The sequence below is a fragment of the Psittacula echo genome (assembly GCF_963264785.1).
Source record: "Psittacula echo genome assembly, chromosome: 2".
NCBI classification, from domain to species: Eukaryota; Metazoa; Chordata; class Aves; order Psittaciformes; family Psittacidae; genus Psittacula; species Psittacula echo.
In genome coordinates, this window is record NC_137737.1 from 74,107,482 (window position 1) to 74,129,995 (window position 22,514).

Here is a 22,514-nt window from a genome sequence, read left to right on the forward strand (position 1 = left end):
TGTGGCTAAAGGGAGTATGAACAAATTCAGAAGAATGCAACAAAGTCCCTGAAGATTACTGACTTTGTGAGTCAGAATGAAGCCAGGCAGAAGGCTCTGTAATTACGGGACTTGTATCATCAGACATCACTAACTGCAAAAACCAGGTACGAGAGAAAAGCACTTGTAGGTCAGATATACTGGATTGTGCTTTTGCTGCCATTATCAGGAGTAAAAAGAAAAAAGAGGAAAAAAATTCTCAGTTTCTCTTGCCTGTAACTAATTTTATCTGCCTCAGGCTTGAATCTTACATGGTTGTATAGAAGTTGTCGTAAGGTACAATTAAGTATTGAAAGTTACTGAAGAAGTTATTCAAGAATCAGACAGCATTTTGGTATATGCTTGTATAAAATTCCAGTAGCTTATTGTTCTGACACAACATGCAAGTAGTGAACCAGCACCTTCACATGCATATTTTGAGAAAAAAATAAGTAAGCTTGGTTAGATGAGTGCTGCCTGGCTTTAAGCTCACTTTTGGGCTTAAGATTCCCACTACATGCATGGGAAGATTCTGTGCAATGGGAGTGGATATGGCAATTATAAACATTAATTTACTCCCAAGACTTGACAGAATAATGTCAACCACCAACTGCCTTCAACTTAGTCCTCAGAAATGCCAACTACTCTTGGTGCCCTCAGTTGGAAAGCCATGACTGTAATTGCTGTTATACCTTTAAAAAGCAGTGTCTGGGCAAGCACAAAATGATCTGCAGTGAGGAGCACAGTATATACCTGCACAGATGAGGAGAGGAAACTCTTTCCTCAAAGAATTGAGGTGGAGGAGTTTCAAGTTTACTCAAATACTTCCCAGAATATCTCCACATTCCCCCTTTAACAAAGAAATTCAAAACCACTGTCAAATCTGTCTAAGTGCTGAATTTCCAAAACTGTTTTGTGACTTTAAATGTTAAGAATTCATATGAGCATTCTGTACAAGCCTCTCCTACCTACTGTTGTATTTTACCTAGTACTCAGTTCACAGACTATTGGGACAAGGTTGAAATACTTGGGCAAGTTAACCTTTAAGCCTTTGGCAGCTACATATTCCTCATTATTGTCCTCAGCAAAAGTAGAGTGTAGAAGTGTTTGCAAATTTCACCTTCAGGCACTATCAACAACAAAGTGTCTGTTGCCACTACTTTACTTCAAAATCAGAAATAGTATACATGTCAATTTAACACTACTTTAAAGCTTATAGTAATACCAGAAAATACAAAACTTTAAATTTACCTCCACTTAGACAAAACACTAGCAACCTTTGGGATCAATACATCAGTTTTCTGCTCAAAATAGCTTTCTTATTTTTTTAAGTTTGCCTCTTCAAAGAGCTCCCACAACCCATGTCAAATGGCCAGTTATAATGTTTGATCTGAAACATTCTTTTGTTGAGGGAAAAAAGGTAGAATTTAACTCTCTGTTAAAATCTGGTATACTACCACACTCACATCTACTGGCCAAATGACTCGTGTTAGTCAGTCCTTGATAAAAAAAAAAATTACTACTTTGATTCAATTAGAACATCACCACCAAAGGCCTTAGCAGCTATTACTTAACACCTACAATCTTTAATACCAGACCTCAATACTGAAAGCTTACTACTTCCCAAGTTGTAAGAAGCAGCGTTTCAGTTTTAAAATTCACTCACATAATTGCTTTGTATGTTGCCTCTGGCTATTACAACACATGAAGACTATACTAGGTAGGCCTTCAAGTTTGTTGACATTTTTTTAGCTTGTTTGTTTTCACCTTAACAAACTAACCAACCCCTAGTTTTGTAAAAAATACACAGGAGCCGTCCCCTTATGGTAAACATTCATGAAGGAGATCTAAGATGACCATATGACTCCAAGCAATATACAGCTGCAGACACAAGAACTTCATTCCTATGCCACTTGAGCAAACAACTACCTAGTTTTAGAATTCTTTGTAATTACTGGATAATTCCAAAAATTTCTCGAGACTAACTTAAATCAAAATTGCCTTCTAAGCAGGTATTTGGAACAAGCTGTATATATCTACAATACACAGATATCACTAAGACAATTACTTCAATATTCTGGACGTTATTTGCTTACTTTAAATGTGTACTCCAAATGTTTGTCAGCCCTTTTCCTTGGTACTCCTTTCAGGGTTATCTTCTCAATGTGTACAGCTGAAAGAAAAACACCTTATTGTACACGCAAAAATTACAGTTTAAAAATGTAGCTACTTCCCTAGCTGCTCTTGAGAATCACTAATGCTATTTACGGACTCACACAACCCCACTCTTTCTCAGATGCTATTTTTCTATAACAAACTGCAGGGGGCAGGTGAAGTCTTGTTCTCTATAACGTATTTTTCTGGCCTGACTAAAAACCCTCACTGCAGATAACAGAAATCTGTACATTACCGAAGAACTTACTTAGCCAAAAGGTCACATAAATACAAGAATGTAACCACTGTAAGTGAAAAGATGATAAAGGAAAGTAAAAAAGCACTGATAAAAGCTTCCACATCCACATATCTGAAACATTAAGTAGTAATGACAGCAAACTGAGGCAGAAGAGCCACATTTCTGAAAGGCACTGAGGTGGAAGGAAATGCTTGGGAAACGCCTGAAGGAAATAGAAACGAGAGTTAGCAACCAGAGTATGAAGAAGAAAAGCAGAAGGCTACTACAATTATACTGCAGTGAGTATCATCAAATCGAATTCAAAAGGAACAAAGGTACTTTAACGTACTTGCTACTTTAACATTTCCTGCCCGTAAGTCTACCATATTCAGGAATAGGCACGTTCTAGCTGTGACCTGGTATGCAGCAGCACCCTAAGGCTTTCAGGGCCTGGAGATTTTCTTGAGGGCACGTAACATTATTCAGGTAATACTCCACATAAAAATTCTCATGTAGCCGAGATGGGCTTTTCCCTTTTCCTGCTATGCTGGCCTAAGAATTCAACCGAATTTTATTCCTTTACAAACACATCTTTCCATGTAAAAAAAAAAAAATTATTTAAACGATGGTTTGACCAGCCCTACACCATCAATGCTTCCTTCCCATGCTTTTGAAACTACTTCTTTTTTGTGGGAGGGTGGGAGGACGATGCTGTTGCCAGCTAATGTTTTCCTTTCAATTTTTAACTATGTTTACGTGGAAACTACTCAGAACAACAATAATAAAAACTTAAAAATCAACCTCCTAAAAGTATATGTTACAAAGTTTATTATTGGAGATTATCTAATTACCATATCATATAACTTAAACATCTTCAGCCAGTTTTTTTAAAGTTACAATTAAAGTATCATCCCCATCAAACATGCCATTTCTAAGAGAAGCAAGTATTGGCAATTTCCTGAAAGGAATAGTAAGCCAGCGTATAAACCTAACGATATTGTTACAGCTTCCAGTTCTTTCAGTGGAAAGACTGACAAATATTGAGTATGCTGGTGTACACTGGTTGTGACCCTCTACCTGGGAGTCAGAGCACTAGAAGATCAGTTCATTTTTATCAGCTAATGAAGATTACTATGATTCTATGATGAGTTATTACAAAGCAGACATCCAAGATCAGCTAAGAATGCAAGACAATAACATACACCAATATACCATGAAAAGCTGAATGATTAGTGATCTTAATTTTTACCTGTTAGGAAAGGACTATGGCATAACATGAGCTGTGGTACAGTAAAGTTTCCTAATGGCCAATGTTAAAATTGATACCATCAACTCAGGTGATATTTATAAGTTAATTAAAAAGTTGATTCCCATGGCTGGAACTGAGAATAGTGGTTTAAGTTGCATTTCACTACATGTATACATTTAACATACATAATTATGGAAACTAACACCGTTAACATTCAAAGACAAACTTCTTTTCTAATGCGTGTATATTTATTTTAAATTATTCAATGTTTTCAATGCTAAATGTATTTGTTCTCAAGTATAAATAACTTTTATTACACATGGTAGTACCTTCAGCTTCCTTAACTTCTTTTTGTTGTTGCTGCATGTTTCATCATAGTGATACAAGAGGTAGTCACAGTGTTGTTGCTGCACAGTTCCACAGTTTCAACAGGCAGCTTTAAAATTGTTTCCATAACCACATTTTAAATATTCTAAATGGCTACACTGAGAAGAAATGTTTGAGTATACAAGCCAGTGAGGCATGTTATACCTCTACATCTATTTTGGACACAACACATGCATTCAGGAAGAGTAAGTCAAGCACGTATGCTTGACACTGCTTTCACTGTAAGTATAATATTTCTAAAAATCATATTTATGATATCTGGAAATAATACCCCTATTTTATTATCAGTGTTATTTCTAACCCAGCAAAGGAGATTTCTGAAGCAGAGACTCTCTATCACATACATATATATCGAATACCATAAAATTATTCTGATCCTTCACTGTAGTTTCTAACTATGATAATGCAAACGCCCAGAAATATTTAACCTCTTTGCTAGATTCAATAATTCAATTTTTCTGTCCTTCCCTTACTTAATTCAAGAGCACTGCTAAAGAGAGTTTCTAATTTGTGAGTACGAACACTTTGAACTCTCTAAAAGGATTTGAAACAGTCTTGGTTTATGCCATCTGCCACAATCTCCTCCTGCATAGTTTTTTGGCTTGGTTTTTATTTTTGGGGTTTGTTTTTTTTTTTTTCCCTAGGAATTAAAACTCAAATTGCCTGCCTTCAAAGTGCAGTTAAATCTTCACAGTACAGACAAACAACATGCATGAAGAAAAAAGGAATAGCAATAGCTTTTCCAGGTTGCCAGCTCTTCACTATCTGTAGGATAGCATAGACTAATTTTGAGAAGTGATTTGCTAATCTTGTTGGAGAATAAAGGGAAAGAATAAATCTGTTTTCAATAATGCTTATTTCTTCAAAGAGAAGAAACTGTGCTGGCAATTGCACAGAAGAGTTCTGTTTACTCTCTGAAGCCTTGTTCTCATGCTCCCCCTAACATAGCCAAAAGATGACTGACTTCTGTGGAAAGCCTCTCACTTCTCCAAACTACCACTGCTACAAAATCTTCCAATGTGTGTTTATTTTTTTGGGGGGGGGTTTAATACTAATCAAATACAATTGAATCAAGTGGCAAAAGCTTTCCACTATTTCACAGTATCTTCATGTCAAGTTTTGGTTAAAAAAAAATCTAAACATTGTTAATAAAATTGCATTAAAATTCTCTTGGTTTCTCGCAAATCCCACTTCTTTTTTTCAGGAGGAAGCCCATCCGCAATCAATTTTCATGCATGCAGTCACTAGTGGTTAGCAGCAAACAAGAATGACAACTTATTATAATACAGAAAAGACCAAATAAGCAGCAGAGCAGCTATTAAACCTCCCAATCATTGCAGTTTCTCATTCAAATGAACAGCAAGACAGATGGAAGATTTCTACAACTACCAGGACAGTTTAACATTAAAGAACCCTTTCAAAAGAAATCTTAAATATACCTTCTCGCTGAGGTCTATGGGAAGCCATTGGCAGTCCATCGTGAGGTGTCGTGGTTCGTTCTAGCAAACTGGTCTCATTGCTTGACATGCACTCACTATGCGAAAAGTCATTCTAAATTAAGAAGGGGGAAAAAAAAGTCTTATTAGGAGTGTATTATCAAACTTTGCATTAAACAGTAGAAATGACAAAAAAAAAAAGGTTCCTTATTTGGTATTCTACAGGAGAAAAAACTGAAGTTCTTTACAGCGGCAAAGAGGTGGTCATTAGCCATTTCAGTTCTTACTTTTTAAATTTATTTATTAAATGTCAGCTATAACCTCCAGTGTCTCACTGACCTTGTTTTAAAAACAGAACAGAGTGAGGAACAAATCATGTGCCTTTAGGGTTCCTCAAGCTGGACAATACCATCAGCTCAGAACTTCATTACTAATTTACATTTAGTATGATCTGTCAATTACTAACCTGTGAAGTCATCTACTTGCTTACACTCTAAACATATTCTCCTCAATTATATTCACGCACCGTTATCTTCAGCCTGACACCTTTAATATATAGGAAATCAGGACATATGGTCCTAACAGCTAAATCCATACATTATCTTACTAACTAAACATTCGGAATGCAACCAGTTGCCATCAACACCCTCTCTTCCATGGGGAAAAGGACAGACTGAAAACTCATCTCCCCCCACATTTGTATGCAGACTTCAAAACCATATGCCAAGAATTATTACTGTTTCAACACAGCGCATAAGGAGGGACAGAACAAGAAAACATGTACGACAAATAAGAGAAAAAAGAACAAACTAGGCTAACAATGATAAATTGGAGAAAAGTATTAGATGAGCATGGGCTTCAGGTGTCTTTTCTAGAGTAACAAAAGTCTGCACGGTTTTCCCCAACTTAAGATAAAAAACGTATCAATTTACATGTTCTTCAATGATCAGGTCTTTAAAAACCAAACTGACCAACCAAGCTAGAATTCAAAAACGTTTTAAAATGTCCGATGCAACCATGTTTTGCCAGACATGTAGACTTCAGATGCAACTGGGTTTGCCAGCTGACCAGTACAATTCACATTTCAAGAAAACAACAGATTGCCTTTAAAGATGTATCTACAGAGAACTAGGAAACACTGCAAGTTACTCGTGAATCTATTTTAAGTGAAGCACCTCTATTTATCTGTAACAAGTAGCATAACATCTGAGCTTAGCAAGTACCTAAATGCCATCAATATGTAAATATCGTATCAATGATAGCAGCAGTGGCAGCAACACAGAGGAGGAGAGAAGGTGGTTTTCTATTTAACACCACAAATGCTGTTTTTTATTAAGCACTGGAAGCTAAAACAGAGGTAGGTTTCTTAGGAAAGCTTTCAAAAGAAGCAAGTTAAACAGACAACATTTAATGCACCACAAATATTTAGCAACTGGTCTGCATGAAAACTAGAAGGTCAATAAATATCTATCTTATTATTAGCTCTATACAACAAATAAAATACCTGGGAGAAATTAATACTTTTTTGGAGTAGATGTGTACTGAAAGTTCAAAGTCTGTTCCTCTCATTCAAGATGAAGAACATGACTCCACTGAAAGACGTTCACCAAAGATGGGTAGAGGAAAAACACAAATCTTGAAAGAGTTCTCTCCTTTTTAAATCCAGGAAGCCTAAGATTTTGGAAATAAGTCCCAGAATACATGTGGGGCTTTTTTTCTGAAGGGCTTGTGCAACATAATGAGACAAACCAGCAGCCAAGACTAGTTACGTTGTTTGGTACAGAAGTCCCTAAGACTGTTACATGAGGCACACTAGAATAAAGAAGCACAGAGGTGTCAAAAGACATTGGAATCCCCTTGCAGTTTGAGAATTCTTCAATGAACTTCTTCGGATTTGACAGATGTACCAGCTAAAGCTGGCTTCATCTTAGTAAACCAGCTTTTTATCATCTACAGTGACATGGTTAATGGTGGTCTTGGCAGTCCTGGGGTAACGATTGGACTTGATGATCTTAAAGGTCTTTTCCAACCTAGCTGATTCTATGATTCTATAGGGTTGGTACAAGTGTGGCAACTCCTAACAATACATGCACCTCATTTAGGACCCAATAAGTACACAGCCATCAAGTCTGCCCTTGGCATCCTGTTAATTTCATCAGTCACATCAACAGCAGTACACAACTAGCAAGTGAATATCTATGCGCCTTTAGATCACACTACAGTGGGCTGAAGAATTGAATGACATTTTAGCTGTTTCATCTAAATCAGTGTATGGTTTGTATCCTACCTGTCAGTAATTTCAGGTTTCAAAACAATCAGATTTAAAATATAGACAATGTTTCATTTCCTCAAGATAAAACTCACACCAGTGCCTAGCCACTCAGTAAACAATTTCAGCAAACTTATCAAAACAGTATTTCATGCTTCAAACATCTAATAAATTATGAGCACAATATTAGACATGGAATAAAAAGGGAAAATAGCTGCGTATCACTGAGACTGCATTTTAACAGCTTTAGCACGCTTCCAAGTTTAGGTTAATAAACAAAAAATAAAAATATCCACAAGCATGCTCTGGAGAGCACTTTCAGATCTCCTCAGAACTCCCACTGATACTGTTGTGTCAGACGTTTCACAGTAACTGTGGACATAACCAAACTCAAGTACTTCACTTTTCAACTGTTAACTCCTGGTCATGCATTATTCACAAAACTGCTGGCATTTGAGCATTAAAATTACCCTGTTAAAACTGTGACTCATTTAAGACTGTCCATAAAAAGCACTACTACTATGATTAACTGGCTCTGCCCAAACTACATAAGCTAACAAGTTTAGCATGTATTTTGATATGAGTGAATGTCTTCCTGACATGAAATCAAATAACCGAACCAAGATTTCTAGCAAAGATCAATGCCAATTCTTTGGCAGAGGTAAGGTCTTCCTTATAAACTACAGACACACACTCTGTCAAAAGCACTTTTGTATTTTTCACAGTGCACGCAGAAGACAACAGACATTTGGATTAACTCTGACAGAGGCTCTCAAACTATTCAATTTCTTTTACGTTTCTAAGATGCCTTTTTCCACCTATGAAATCATCAGCATAAGCGCTGATGCCAACCTTACGAAGTTTAACCATGCCAAGTGCAAGGTCCTACACCTGGGTGGGAGCAATCCCAGGCACAGCTACAGGCTGGGCAGAGAAGAGATTCAGAGCAGCCCTGCAGAGAAGGACTTGGGGGTGTTGGTCGATGAGAAAATGAACATGAGTCGGCTTCAGTGTGAGCTTGCAGCCCAGAAAGCCAACCGTATCCTGGGCTGCATCAAGAGGAGCGTGACCAGCAGGTCTTAAGAGGTGATCCTGCCCCTCTACTCTGCTCTCGTGAGACCTCACTTGGAGTATTGTGTGCAGTTCTGGTGTCCTCAACATAAAAAGGACATGGAACTGTTGGAACAAGTCCAGGGGAGGGCCACGAGGGTGATCAGGGGACTGGAGCACCTCCCGTATGAAAAGAGGCTGAGAAAGTTGGGGCTGTTCAGCCTGGAGAAGAGAAGGCTGCGTGGAGACCTCATAGCAGCCTTCCAGTATCTGAAGGGGGCCTATAAGGATGCTGGGGAGGGACTATTCATTAGGGACTGTAGTGACAGGACAAGGGGTAACGGGTTCAAACTTAAACAGGGGAAGTTTAGATTGGATATAAGGAAGAAATTCTTTACTGTGAGGGTGGTGAGGCACTGGAATGGGTTGCCCAGGGAGGTTGTGTGTAATCTTAAGGTCCTTTCCAACCCTAACTATTCTATGATTCTATGAAGGCAATACTTCACTCATTTTAAGGAACAAGCTGAGACTTCCACCTAATCAAATACTCTTTTTTTAAAATGAGCAAATGGATCTAAACCCAATAGAATGTAAAGTCAGACCTCCTTTTGCATTCAGTCAGGCTATTTGTTTTGATTAATGGAAAAATAAATTACAGTATAACTTAACTGCTAGTTAAGAAGACAAAGAAATTGTAAGCAGTTTTTAGAAGAAAGGTTTGGAAATGAGATTTATTTCAAAGAGGTACTGTGCTCAGCTCATGTCAAAGCACCACTGAATATTTCTCTACACCTCCTAATACCAGAACACCGCTTCTCACCTAGCATATATATCATCTTTGTAACAGTGTTCCAATATTTTTGCAGACAATTACTCTAGAATGGTTACTTTTGGCAGCATTCTATACCAGGTGAAATACATCCACATTTGAAGGCTCCCTCTAAACTGCAAAATATTACAAGGTTCAGACCTGCATTTAAACAAGTCCTGGTATCAACAATTTTATAAATCATTATATCTGTAAAGAAGGTCAGAATTTACTCACTTAAAAAATGCTTCACCTAGAAGCTTAAACCTATAGTATGTACTGTGTGCACTCTGCGAGTGACAGCTTTCACAATACCAACTGAATACAGGAGGAGTCAGTAGCGTAACCCAGGGCAGTCATTGCTTTACCTTACAGCCTGCATGGGCTGCTTCTGTGCCAGCTCCAGATCCTATCTTAAGCTGCACTACAACTCTTCACATTTGGTGTTAGCTACTGTGACAGTCCTACATCAAACACTCCCAAGTAACAAAAAAACCAAGTGGCATTGTCAAAGCAGACAACTTCAACACACAAGTGACTGGAAAGTCTAGGCAGCCCGGAGGGCCAATGAATATTAGGAATGACACTGCAGCATGCTACCTGTGCCAGTCACACTACAAACACAAGTCCTTTAAAACTGGGGATGCTGACAAGAAGCTCCTGTTGATGGTCATGCTGTACAGAGCTAATAGTGCTAATCATTTCCTGTCAATGTATAAAATGTATTCGCACAATGCATGCAAGTGTAAAGTTAATTCTTGCATAAGCTTTTGCCACTGTAAAGCTTTCACATGCAAGGATTCACTGCAGCTCACAGCACTGCTTCTAATGATTAAAATACAGTGAAGCAAGAAATGTGGGTGGCCTCAAACCAGGTGCCAGATAATTAGATAATCACACAGATCTTTGTGACAGGCTAGAGGATTAACTACGTTTGTGCTTGAAAGTGAAACAAGCCAAGAAAGCACTCTAAAAATCGTCTGCTCTCACAGCCTAGACAAGAGTTTTGTATCCAAGACTTCTTTCCTCATAAGGTTGAGAGTAAGTACCATATTTTAAAAAACATGTATCATTTGAGATGTTTCCTGGGACTGTATCATAGACTGGTTTGGGTTGGAAGGGACCTTAAAGATCATCTCGTTCCAACAACCTGCCATGGGCAGGGACACCTTCCATGAGACAAGGTTGCTCCAAACCCCATCCAAGCTGGCCTTGAACACTTCCAGTGATGGGGCAGCCACAACTTCTCCGAGCAATCTGTGCCAGGGCCTTGCCACTGACATAGTGAAGAATTTCTTCTTTATATTTCATCTACCCTCTGTCAGTCTAAAGCCATTTCCTCTTGTCCTATCACTACATGTCCCTGTAAAAATTCCTTCTCCATCATTCTTGTAGGTCCCTTTCAGGTAATGGAAAGCTGCTATAAGGTGTCCCTGGAGCCTTTTCTTCTCGCTGCGGGACAGTGTCAAATGCTTTGCACGAGTGCAGGCAGATGACATCTACTGCTCTTCCCTATCCACTAACACTGTAACTCCACTGTAGAAGGCCACAAAGGCCAAATTTGTCAGGCACGATTTGCCCTTAGTGAAGCTGTTCTGGCTGTCCACAGTCACCTCATTTTCCACATGCCTTAGCATAGTTTTCAGGAGGATCTGCTCCATGACTTTGCCAGGCACCAAGGTGAGACTGACCAGCCTATAGTTCCCCAGGTTTCTGGGGGGGATTTTCCCTTTTTGAAAAATGTGTGTTACATTTCCTTTTTTTTTTTTTTTTTGGTTGGTGGGAACTTCACCAGTCTGCCGTGACTTCTCAAATTTGATGGCACTTCATCCACCAGTTCCCTCCAGATCTGTGGATGCATCTCATCAGGTCCCATGGACTTGTGCACTTTCAGGTTCCTTAGATGGTCTTGAATCTGATCTTCTCCCACAGGAGGTGGTTTTTTGTTACCCCAAGTCACAGCCCTTACCTTCTGTGACTTGGGTGACGTGACTGAAGCACTTAATGGTGAAGACTGAGGCAAAAAAGTAATTAAGTACCTCAGCCTTTTCTGTATCCCATGTTCCAGGTCTCCCATTTCCTTCCAGAGAGTACACACATTTTCCCTAGTCTTCCTTTTATCACTGGCGTATCTATAGAAGTTTTTTTCGTTGCCCTTGACATCCCTGGTCAGATTTAATTCCACCAGGGCTTTAGCTTTCCTAACTTTCTTCCTGGCTGCTTGGAAAATTTCTCTGTATTTCTCCCAGGCTACTCGTCCTTGGCTTCCACCTTCTTTAGGCTTCCCTTTTTGTGTTGGAGTTTATCCAGAAGCTCCTTGTCCATTCACGCAGGCCTGCTGGTGGTTCTGCCTGACTTCCTCTTTATTGGGATGCATCACTCCTGAACTTAGAAAAGGTCATCCCTGAATATTAACCAGCTTTCTCAGGCCCCTCTTGCCTCCAGGGCTTTATCTCATGGAACTCTACCAAGCAGATCCCTGATGAGGCCAAAGTCTGCTCTCCTGAAGTCCAGGGCTGCTTGCCTGTAAAGGCAAGCCCTAAATGTCTAAAGCGAAGAGCCATCCTGCTTGGAAGGATGCTGTTCTGTATAACTAACATACGCGAGCTGAGCAAATCTCAGCTAGTCTACACATGACAGATGTCCAGACTCTGCCTTCTATTAATGTAGATGGCTGATCAAAAAATGTCATGCTGGTATTGGTTTGGCAATATGTAATGAAATCTGTTATTTGATAGCCTACTAATCATCATGAGGAAATGATTGATGCACATAAGTCTTCTGATGTTTGCACTGCATTTTCATAAAAGAACTATTCATGCATCAGCTCTGATGAGCACTAACAAGGGAAACCTGCTTACAGCAGCTAGATCACTTGATTAGTTCTATGTGCCCAAATATGAAAGCTTATTTTCCTGCAAGACTTCAGAAAATGTGCTGTTTGGGATAGCATTACTCAGCCTTGCAAGCTGTACAGATGTAAACCAGCACAGCTCTTCCACCATTCCTTTATAGGTGGGAAGTGGCAAACAAAACCAGATTAAATAAGGTACCTTGGAAGAATCAATGTCTAACACATGATCATGAGCTACCAACTACAGCATCTGTACTTCACACAAATTTGAGTGATGTCAGAATAACCATTAATAGAGGTGGTATCAGTTCAAAGACCAAAGCCATGATTTGCTTGAAACAATCCTTACAAGCTACCACCCTTACTGCTTCACAGCTGTGATATGCTGACACATAGCTATGTAGCTACGTTAGCACAAAGGCTAAACATCACCTTTTAAGAAGCAAGTCAGCTGAAACTGCACATATACTTGTGCACTGCTAAACCCTCTCTTGATGACAACAGCAGCAGAGGACTGTGTGCCACTGCATCTGCACCCTACCACCTAATTCTTACTGTTGCTTGGATACAGGAATAGAACATGCATACCATCTAATACTTAAATGGAAATCAGCACACAGATTTAGTAGTCACAAATGCAAACATACACAGCAGCAATGCTTCAAAATCTGTTTAATGTTGACAACTGTGATGCAACAGATTGTCTCCCACGCAAAAAATCCACTACTGTCTTGGACAAGCTATTAGCTAAATGCAACATCAAGATTGCCCTACTGACACTGCTGCTAAGTTACGCTTCAGTTCACAAGCTTTTGAACTACACAACGGCACCGTCTGATTGGTTTGAGATGCAGAGAGCTGCCCTACAAGACTAAGCACGGAATCTGCCTCAAGATCTACCACCACAAAGACCTACCAGAAGTTCTCTCTTTTAGCCACAGACAACAATCAACTTAAATGCCCACTTGTTAACTTGTCTTTTCAGATGCAAAATCAACCTCCAGAACAATAATGGTTATTCCACATGGAATCACAGGCCAGAGAAATGGGCAGACACGAACCTCATGAAGCTCAACATAGGGAAGTGCAAAGTCCTGCACCTGTGGAGGAACAACTATAGGCACCATACAAGCTGGGGCCTAACCAGCTAGAAAGCAGCTTTGCAGAGAAGGACTTACACATATAAAAATCTATACATATACATCTGAAGGGAAGGTGCAAAGAGGCTGGAGCCAGGTTCTTCTCAGTGGTGCCCAGTGGCAGGATCAGAGTCAATGGGCAAAAACTGAAACACAAGAGTTTCTCTCTGAACATCAGGAAACACTTTTGGAGTGTGAGGGTAACTTGCAGACAAGTTGCAGTCTCCATCCTCGGAGATACCCAAAAGCTATCTGGACACAGTCCACCACCTCTGAGACCTCTGAAGACCTCCAGAGGTTCCAGCCAGCCTCAGTCATTTTGTGGTTCTGTGACCAGACATAAAATCCCGTAATACGTGAAATAAAAGTCTGCCTGGCTGAACATATGGTTCAAATGGGTAATATGCAACTGCCCTATTAACTTGTATCTAAGAAAGCTGGACTGCATAAAGAGAACATACAGTTGCCCAAGAGTACTTTAAAGTGTATTTGTTCAGTGAAACTATTTTAAGAGTTGCTGTAAGAGGCAGCAACAACACACTATGAGGAGACAGAAACCTTCTGAAAAAACATCAGCTGATTCAGGGAGCAAAGGCACACCATATGACAGCTTCAGCAATCACATATTGACTAACTTGTAATAAGGAGAAATCATCACAACTTTAAGACAAAGAACATACCGACCTCTTAGACAGCATTAACAACTTCAGCTATCAAGGCCTGTGGCGATTACACTTAAGTACCAGACATGTCAGCTACAGCAACGATTTACAGTGCTGGGAGAAGCACAGCACATTCTTGCTCCAAGTCTCATCTTCATCTGAGCTTTTAACAGGATTTAAACGGCAATTGCAGTGCAACCTATCTAGCTCATCATAAAGTAGGGAACTTGAAGCTAAAGCCAGCAATGCAACAGTTCAGATGTTACAGCATCACCAGTTGGTTGCTCATCCAACAGCCTTGTGTAAGTTCAGTACTGGTACAATTCTACGTTGAGTAAGAAGAAAACTACTTGAATGTGTCATTTCAGACTAATATAAAAATTATTTCCACAACGGTCTAGGGTGATGGAAAGACCTAAAAAACATTTGCCTCTTACAAGTGGTTCACTGAAGTATGATTAGCACTGAAAAAAGACAATGCCTTCATTGCTACTTTTAATTACCAGCAGAGAGTAATATGTCTTGTTGTCCAATCCTTGAACTCAAGAGATCTAAGCAGCATAGTTTAAAAGTATTCTTTCATGCACGGCTTTCCGAGTAACAGAAAATCTCTCTGTCATGTTCTTATCGTGCTCTTAAGACACTTCCCAAGGCATTAATTCTCCTTTCACTATTAAAAGTATTTTTACTTTCTTCTCCCAAAAAGACAAGATTAAGAGGTTGAAGAAACTCAAGAAGCTCACAAAAGAATGCAGTTTCTAGCCAGATCTTTGAGCTTGTCCTCTACAAGCTTCAGTCTCTGAAAGTATAAACCCTTAAGACTTTGAGAAATTCACCAAGTTTTGGAGGAAAAGCAAACATTTGGTATTAATCGTAGTTAATGGAAAATCAACTGTAGTGTTTGCTAGGGCAGCTATGGCTAGACACTGATATTGGCACAATGAGATGACAGATTTCAGTAGATAGAATCCTACAGACTTCAGTGGTTTCATAAATACAACCGCCTTACTCCTGGTGTTTGCATCCTCTTCTGCAGCTCTAAGAGCTGAAAAGTCTTCGGTACGCCAAGCCCAGTGACATCCTGCTATATACAGATAAGTCAACACTGGGCAATACTGAAAAATGGACCACAGCTTAACAACAGTAATCTAAGTGCAAGTATTAGGAAGTCATGGGTATATTTTTAATGCCCTCAGTGCTCATTTAATGCTGCAGAACAAACTGACATGGATTAACCCTAGTATAAAGGGACTGGGCAAGGCTACAGACTTGTCCTAAAAACTCATACTCAGAAAAAAACGACTAAAACAACAGAGAGCAGTGAAAGTTTTTACTCCGCAATTTCCTGGAACGTTACCATGCACATTTAGCCAGGAGTCTTTCATTTCAAGCATTGTCTTTTATCTAGTTATTACTTCCTTTCCGGAAGACTTCCAGTAATGTTTCTGGAAATCCTTAACTCGTGTTTGGAGTCAGGGAAATTCATGTTCAGAGGCAAGGGTGTTAGGTTCACTGAAGGAGCTGGGGTACTTTTTATCTCAGTAGGCAAAACTTTTAAATTTTCCTGAAGTGTACCATCATTTACAAGATTTTTGCCAAGAGTCAAATGACATTTTTTATCTTTCTGTCTCTTATTTAAGACAGACTCTGAAGACACACTCTTCCTTAACTCTATGCCACTAATAAAAAGAGTATACTGCAACTTCAAAATTAGATTGCTTTTATTTCTCTTCCCACAGAGGTCTTTGATTCTAAAATCAAGTTCTACTACCTTGTTCTGCTACAAATGACTGAAGATCAATTATAAAGCACTCTTCTAATTTGCAAAGTAGACTATAATTGAAAGCCTACTAAGAAACATACTCTGTAAATAGAAACTTTCCCTTTGTTTGTAAGTAGAGAATCCTCCAGCCAGCTAATTATAATACTAGTCAGCAAACCATTACCTCCAGGAGATCGAGTATTTCAACAGAACGTTAGTTCTATTCCTGTCAAGTATGCCTGATTAAATGTTCCAATGTCTAACGCAAGCCACATACATTATCTTAGTACATATTCAGATCTCCTTCAGCATTTCAGTGTTCTAATCTCAGATCTTGGATGGAATGGAGAAAGATACAAACAGCTTTGATACTGATGCACTTATTAAACAAATATAATCAACACCAGAATTCAGCTCTGTGATCTGTCGCTTAAACCAATATACATAGTGGTATCAGCAGACTCTTTGCATAAGAATGCTTGTTTTATGACTACAGATGTGAATGCTGCCGATTTATTCTTATACTTCAACTTCACATTCAAAGTTCGTATTTGGCACAGCTTAATGTACCATTGACTTTTCTTCCAAAAGGTGCTATTACAAATTACACGTTCATTTAAAAATCTGCAAATTGTAGAGTTTCTACCTTAAAAAAAAAAATCAGAAAAATTTCTTAAAGAAACAAGGTTTATGCAATTATAAGGCAATCCTACTCCTAGCCCATCCTGATCCAACAGTCCTCTCCCCTACAACTTCTGAATTTGTCAGCGAACTTTTCTTTTAGTCTGTATGACTAAGAAATGTTGAGTTCTCAAAGGATCATTAAAACAGGAGACCAAGAAGAGCAACAATCCTATTAATCATTTGTCAAGAAGTAACTTTAATGTGAGCTCAATCTTACCAGATGGCACAGATACTACCCGGAAATCATAATCCCAACCATGGGAAAAAGCAAACCGCTTTATATTGTAGTAGATGTCTGTTCAGCACAAATTCTTTACAGGTGAACTCAGTGTAGCTAGGTATTATAGTTTCTTGAAACCTGAAGCCAGGCCATTTTGTTAGATACACCACATGCAATAGCCCAGTCCTTGCCGTAAGGAATTCAGAACCTCAACTTGACCAATGAACTACGTGGTTCAACTCCAGGTCTGCACTCCACTACCCGTGCAGACGGATTTCACATCACCGTGCCCGCCAGAAGTACAGAGTATTTCAGGGATCATGTGAACAACAGCTCTGCTACCACCTGCAGACTGTTCAGCAGGGTGAGCTCCGGAAGCCCGGGAGTGCCGCGGGCGGGAAGCCCAGCGCTGAGCTAGCAGCCTTCCCGGCACACCACTTCTCCCGTGGTTCATCTGCACTACTGCCCCGTTTGGGACAGACCTTCCCGCAAAGCCCCGGGGTCTTCCCAACTCCCGTCTCGCCCCGGCCCCACTCCCTGCAGGCGCGTTCCGGCCGCAGCAGCCCCTCGGGGAAGCCGGTGTGGGGTAGTGCCACGCCGCCGGCCTTCCCATTGGGGGGCCGGGAGCTCGGGCCCCCTCCGAGCTACAGAGGCGGCGGGATCCGCGCGTGACCGGGCCTACGCGCGGGTACAGCGGTGCGGAACGGCCGCGCGCGATCCCGTTATGCAACACACGGCACCTCCCCCCCCCACTGGCGGGACAGAGGGAAACCGCCCTGCGGACACGTGACCAGGAGCGCAGGCGTCACCGCCATCTTGGATGGGGGCGGGAAGCGGCGATGACCATCCGCCGCCGCAGCCCTGCCCAGGGACGGGTCTTGCAGGGGACCGGCCCTTCCGCACCCACCGGCACGGTGGGGATAGGCGGAGGGGGACAGGGTCTGCGCCCTCACCGGGCGGCGTGGCCCCATGATCTACCCTTCCTTCCGCAAACAAAGCGAGAGTTCGCCCCAGTCCCCCCTCCCCCCACGCAGCCGCTCTCAGCCCGGGAAAGCGGAGAGACCGGCGGCCGTTACGCGGCTCCTCGGGGTGCGGTCGCCGCTCCCCTGCCCGGCTTATCGCTGCCTCTGCCCTCGCAGGTCCCGGCTGTCCCTATGTAACGAGGAGGAGAAAGTTTAAGCCCCTCTTCCAGGTCCGGCCACTACAAAACGTGACAGGAATCGCCTGCTTCGGGCATTTCCCGTGCCGCCGTGAGGCGCGGCAGCCCGCGGGCTGGCCCCGGGGAGCACGGCCCAGGCCGGGGAGGGCACGGAGACCGTGGTGAGGGCGGAAGGTGAAGCCGTCGGAGCTGCCGTGCTCCTACTGGCACGGCCACGGAGCGGGTCACAACCCAAGAGGGAGCCCATCCTTTCCAACCCGACGCCGGCCAGAGGAAAATTCAAAGAGGTCTTTATGAACCGGTTTCGTTCACAAATGCAGATCCCTGAAGGCACTTAGGGGGGCCATTTTGGTCCTGTGTGGGCTACGGAATATGTGATGTGCATGTTCAGCCAGGCTGACTCGGCTCCCTGACTAAACAAAACCACCACTTGGAAGGCTGCTTTTACAACAGAGCCAGGATGCTGCACAAAACAGACTTCAATTCCAGTAGTCCACGGGAGCCTGATCTCCCAATGTATTTGGTGGGACATACTGAGAAGCTACCGCTGATGTGCCAGTTTTGGGCAAAAACTTTTTTTTTGCCAGTGTTACCAGCACTTCAAACCCAGAAAGAACAGTGTCCAGTCTTACCACTTCCTGCCACTCATCTTCTCCCTCTCAACATGGACTTCTAGGATTCATTTTGGGATAGAGCTACACTTGATATAGGCCAGTGAGCCAAAATAAATACTTTTGGGACTTAGGCTATGAATTCATTATGATTTCAGTACTGTAACATCTACCCACTAGTTTACAACCTAGTAAATGTGCTTTGGCCTTAAAATGATAATAAGAATTCACTTAACGTACTTGAAGGCTTAGAAATTCGCACCCGTCACTTCTGGGTATTCCTTAAGAACATATCCTGTCTTTAGCACTCAGAAAAGGGAGCCATTCCTTTCATGTGGCAATGTAAAACAGTCCTCTAGGAGTGGATGAATTGGACAGCACTGCAAGTAAACTCCAAAACCAGAACCCTTACTGCTTACCCTTTTCAGGTTAGTACCCAATGATGTGTTTGGCTGAACAGCCTTATAAACACTGCATCTTCCATCCCTTTCTTCCCCTTTGCATGAGAGGTCATCTATAGAGCAGAAATTGCGGAGCTTCAACACGATAGGTTGGTTGCATGAATATGGGGCAGATTTTAAAGGCAACGCTCACCAAGAAGGCAGCAATGAATGGCACTGGGGGAAACCTCAGTCTAAACATAGCTGCTGCTGCACGGGAGAATGCCTCAGTGCCACACACTTGGAAGTACTTAAAGTCTTCATTCTTGGTGACAGCTACCTTCTAGCAACAAGTGGCACATCTGTTTTCAAGATGTGCTCTACTGTTTCCTGACAGCCACACAGAAAATCAGCTTTCCTCCAAACAGAAGCTCCAGTTGTGACATTTCAATGTGCTGCTTTAGTAGAATGATTACCACCCTTTCCCAAACATCATCAGCGACCTCACTGAACGTGGCTTTCCACAGAACCAGACCTAGAGCTGATGACCCCTGACTGCTACCTTGATCCCTGCCAAGTCTCATTTGGAGGGGAGGGAAAGAACAGGGTCCACGTGACAATTATTTCAAAGCATTCTATTGTTTTAAGCCCCTAGAGAATGCTCTCTTAGGACGTATGGTTTCTATCTAACATTATTATTATTATCACTGCAAGTTTAGTCAAGCTATTGCTTGTACTTTTGGCTGGTACAACTACTTCAGTGGCCTACAGCACAGGAGGCAGCCCGTCAGGACTCTGCACCCTGCGCTCCAGCAAGGCAGGGTTCAAAAAGCAGTGCTCGAGAGAGCATGGCAGGCTACAAAAAGCGGTCTTCCCTCCCTCCCCAATTCGTACTAGACACTCTACAGCAGCTTGTGGTGGTGGTGGCCGGGGCCTACACTGCCGAGGGGATGAGGGGGAATAGGACAAGCTACAAGGCAAAACGGGAGGGGGCAGATCCCACGGGGGGGCTTTGGGGAAAGGCAAGCGGCCGCCCTCAGCTCGGAGAAAATCGGGACACGGTGAAGGAAAAAGGAGGAGAAGGAGCAAGAAACCGCCCGATGAGATGGCGCAGCGCGAAGAGGCCAGGACGCGGCATTACCTGGGCTTGGTGGTGGCCGAAGCCCTCCTCTTCCTGGTCCCCGCACAAGGCCCTCCGCAACCTCTCTAGATGCTCCCGCAGGGTGACTCGCTGGTGGAAAGAAAAGGCCGGGTGCAACGAGGCCATAGTGAAGAGCAAGAGCAACTCCTCTTGCGCGCCGAAGCCCAGGCCCTGTGCGGCGGAGAGACCGGCCTGCCCGTTTTCCCCAGCTCCGTCCATCACCATCACCACGTCCTCCTCCTCCTCCTCGGCCCCCTCCTCCTCGGCGGCGCCCGCCTGGGGCCGTCGCGCCGGGCAGCTCTGCAGTATGGAGTCCACCTGGGGCAGGAGGCGGTGGAGGCGGCCGGCGGCCTCGCGATTCTCGGAGCCCAGCAGGGCCAGGTAGACGATGAGCTTGGAGCGCACGGCCGGGTCGCGGAAGTCGCCGAGCTGCCCGGGGTCGCTGAGCCCGTTGGCCTTCGCCTCAGAGTCGCGGAGGCAGTGGTAGTCCTTGCGGGCCAGGTCTTCCAGGCAGGAGCCCAGGAACCGCAGCTCCAGCGGGTTGCACAGGTCTAGCAGTCCCACCATGAACTCCAGCCGCTGCGCCGAGCCCAGCACCAGCCCAAACCACTCGTACACCGTCTCCTTGTCAGTGCGGGCCGCCGCCGAGCCGGGCCCACCGCCGGCAGGCGCGGAGGCGGGGGGCGGCGGGCCAGGACCAGGCCCAGGCCCCGGCCCCAGGCCGTGCAGCTGGCTCGGCCTCTCCAGCCCGCACCCCCTCCCCGCTACGGCGCCCCCGCGGGCCGGCGCCCGGGGCACCTGCTGCAGCTGGAGGTGACAGTCCAGGGCACCGCCGGGCTCCTTCAGCCCCAGCCCCGCGGCGGCCGCCGCCGCCTCTTCCGCTGCCGCAGCTGCCTTGTGGCTCGTCTGCTTCAGGGGCAGCTTCATCTTCAGCATCCTCGGCGCGGGAGGGGCGCGAGCATCCGACGGGGCCCGGCTGCAGGTCGAGGCCCGGCCGGGAGCAGGAGGTCGCGGCCGGCGTTCACGGGAAGCCGCTCATGCTGCCGCGGCCCTACCGGCGCGGGAGAGGCGCGCGCAGGGGCAACGGTCCCGGCGGGTGCGCGCGTGGGGAGTGGGCGGGAGAAGAGCGGGCCTCGCGCGCAGCGGTGGCTCCCGCAGCGGTTCCCCCTCCCCCCCTTCCCCGGCGGCCGGGCGCGCGCGCAAACCCGGAGGCGGCCGTTGGCGCTCGCGGCCCCGGCCGGCGCGGACTGACACCCAGCTCCCTGCGGGGGGCAGGGCAGCGAGACGCGGCCGGCAGGGGGCGGGCGGAGCGCGCCGCTCCGCCTATCGGCGACGACGACGTCAGCGCGCTCGCCGCCGTGCGCGGTGGGCATGGGCCTGGGGCAGCCGGGCGCGCTAGGGTCCGGGCTGGGCGGCCAGGGCTGGGCTCAGGCCCGCTCAGCGTCCGGCTGTAGTGTTTAGGCAGAGGCTGCCTTCTCCGCGAGCGGCGCAGCTCGCACCGCTGCTTGCTCCGTGCCGCTGGGCGGGCCCGGGGCTACGCTACCGCATGTACTCGGGAGGGCCCCTGAGCAAGGGAGGCGAGGCCGGTTCTCGTCTCTTAACAAGTGGGAGCGGGCGGAGCTGGGCGGCTCCCCGGGCCCGCCTGGCGCTGCGAGGAGGGGCAGTGCTTCGCGATGTGGCCGCGGAGTCGTATCTTCCCCAGCAGACCCATGGCAGCGGGCTGACACCTGGCTGAGCCTCTCTTTTGCTTCATAAGTACAATTCCGCACGCAAATGGGAATAGCTTGGTGGCTCACCGGAGAGCAGTCGAGGAGCAAACCTCCGTACCTCCTCCTAGCTAAAAGATCTTCCTGAGATAAGGCCGTGCCGGATTGATGATTGGCCTTCAGAGTGCCGAGGCACGTGGATTTACCCACGGCTGGCAGGGGCCAGGTGGAGGGCTGTGCTGCGCCAGTGGAACAATGCTAGTTACATAGCTGTGCCAGCTTCTACATTTCTAATTCAATTGAAACCACTGCTGTTGTAAGATGTCTTCACTTTTAAATCACTACTGTTACAGTGCCATGTGGCTTTCTACCAGGATGTTTTACAGTAGGGAAATACAAGGAACATTACAGAAGAAAAGTATGGTAAAACAGCCTAGGGATAGTCCATCATCAAATACCAGGCTTGCTTCATTCTCATTGCCCCTGTTCTGTTCCCAGCTGCTGTGATCCGCGACGACGAATAGCCTACAATTATAAGATCAAGCAGTACTCTGAGTAATCAGAAAGTTGCAATGCTCCTTGCTTTG

The 22,514-nt window shown here is 44.2% G+C and overlaps 1 protein-coding gene across 6 annotated transcripts in view; it reads right to left on the minus strand.

The window, feature by feature from the left end:
* ZCCHC2 (zinc finger CCHC-type containing 2) overlaps positions 1 to 21,474 on the minus strand; it is a 45,712-nt gene extending 24,238 nt beyond the window's left edge. For all 6 annotated transcript variants that reach the window (XR_013956226.1, XM_080610394.1, XM_080610393.1 and 3 more), the window contains exons 1-3: positions 20,222 to 21,474; positions 5,486 to 5,597; positions 2,115 to 2,191 (exon numbers count right to left, since the gene is read on the minus strand). Coding sequence is in view for 5 of the 6 variants with exons in the window: in XM_080610394.1 (XP_080466520.1) it covers positions 2,115 to 2,191; positions 5,486 to 5,597; positions 20,222 to 21,157 (1,125 nt within the window). In the remaining variant the exon portion in view is untranslated. The remainder of the gene's footprint in view (positions 1 to 2,114; positions 2,192 to 5,485; positions 5,598 to 20,221) is intronic.
* Between the last annotated feature and the right edge of the window lie 1,040 nt (positions 21,475 to 22,514).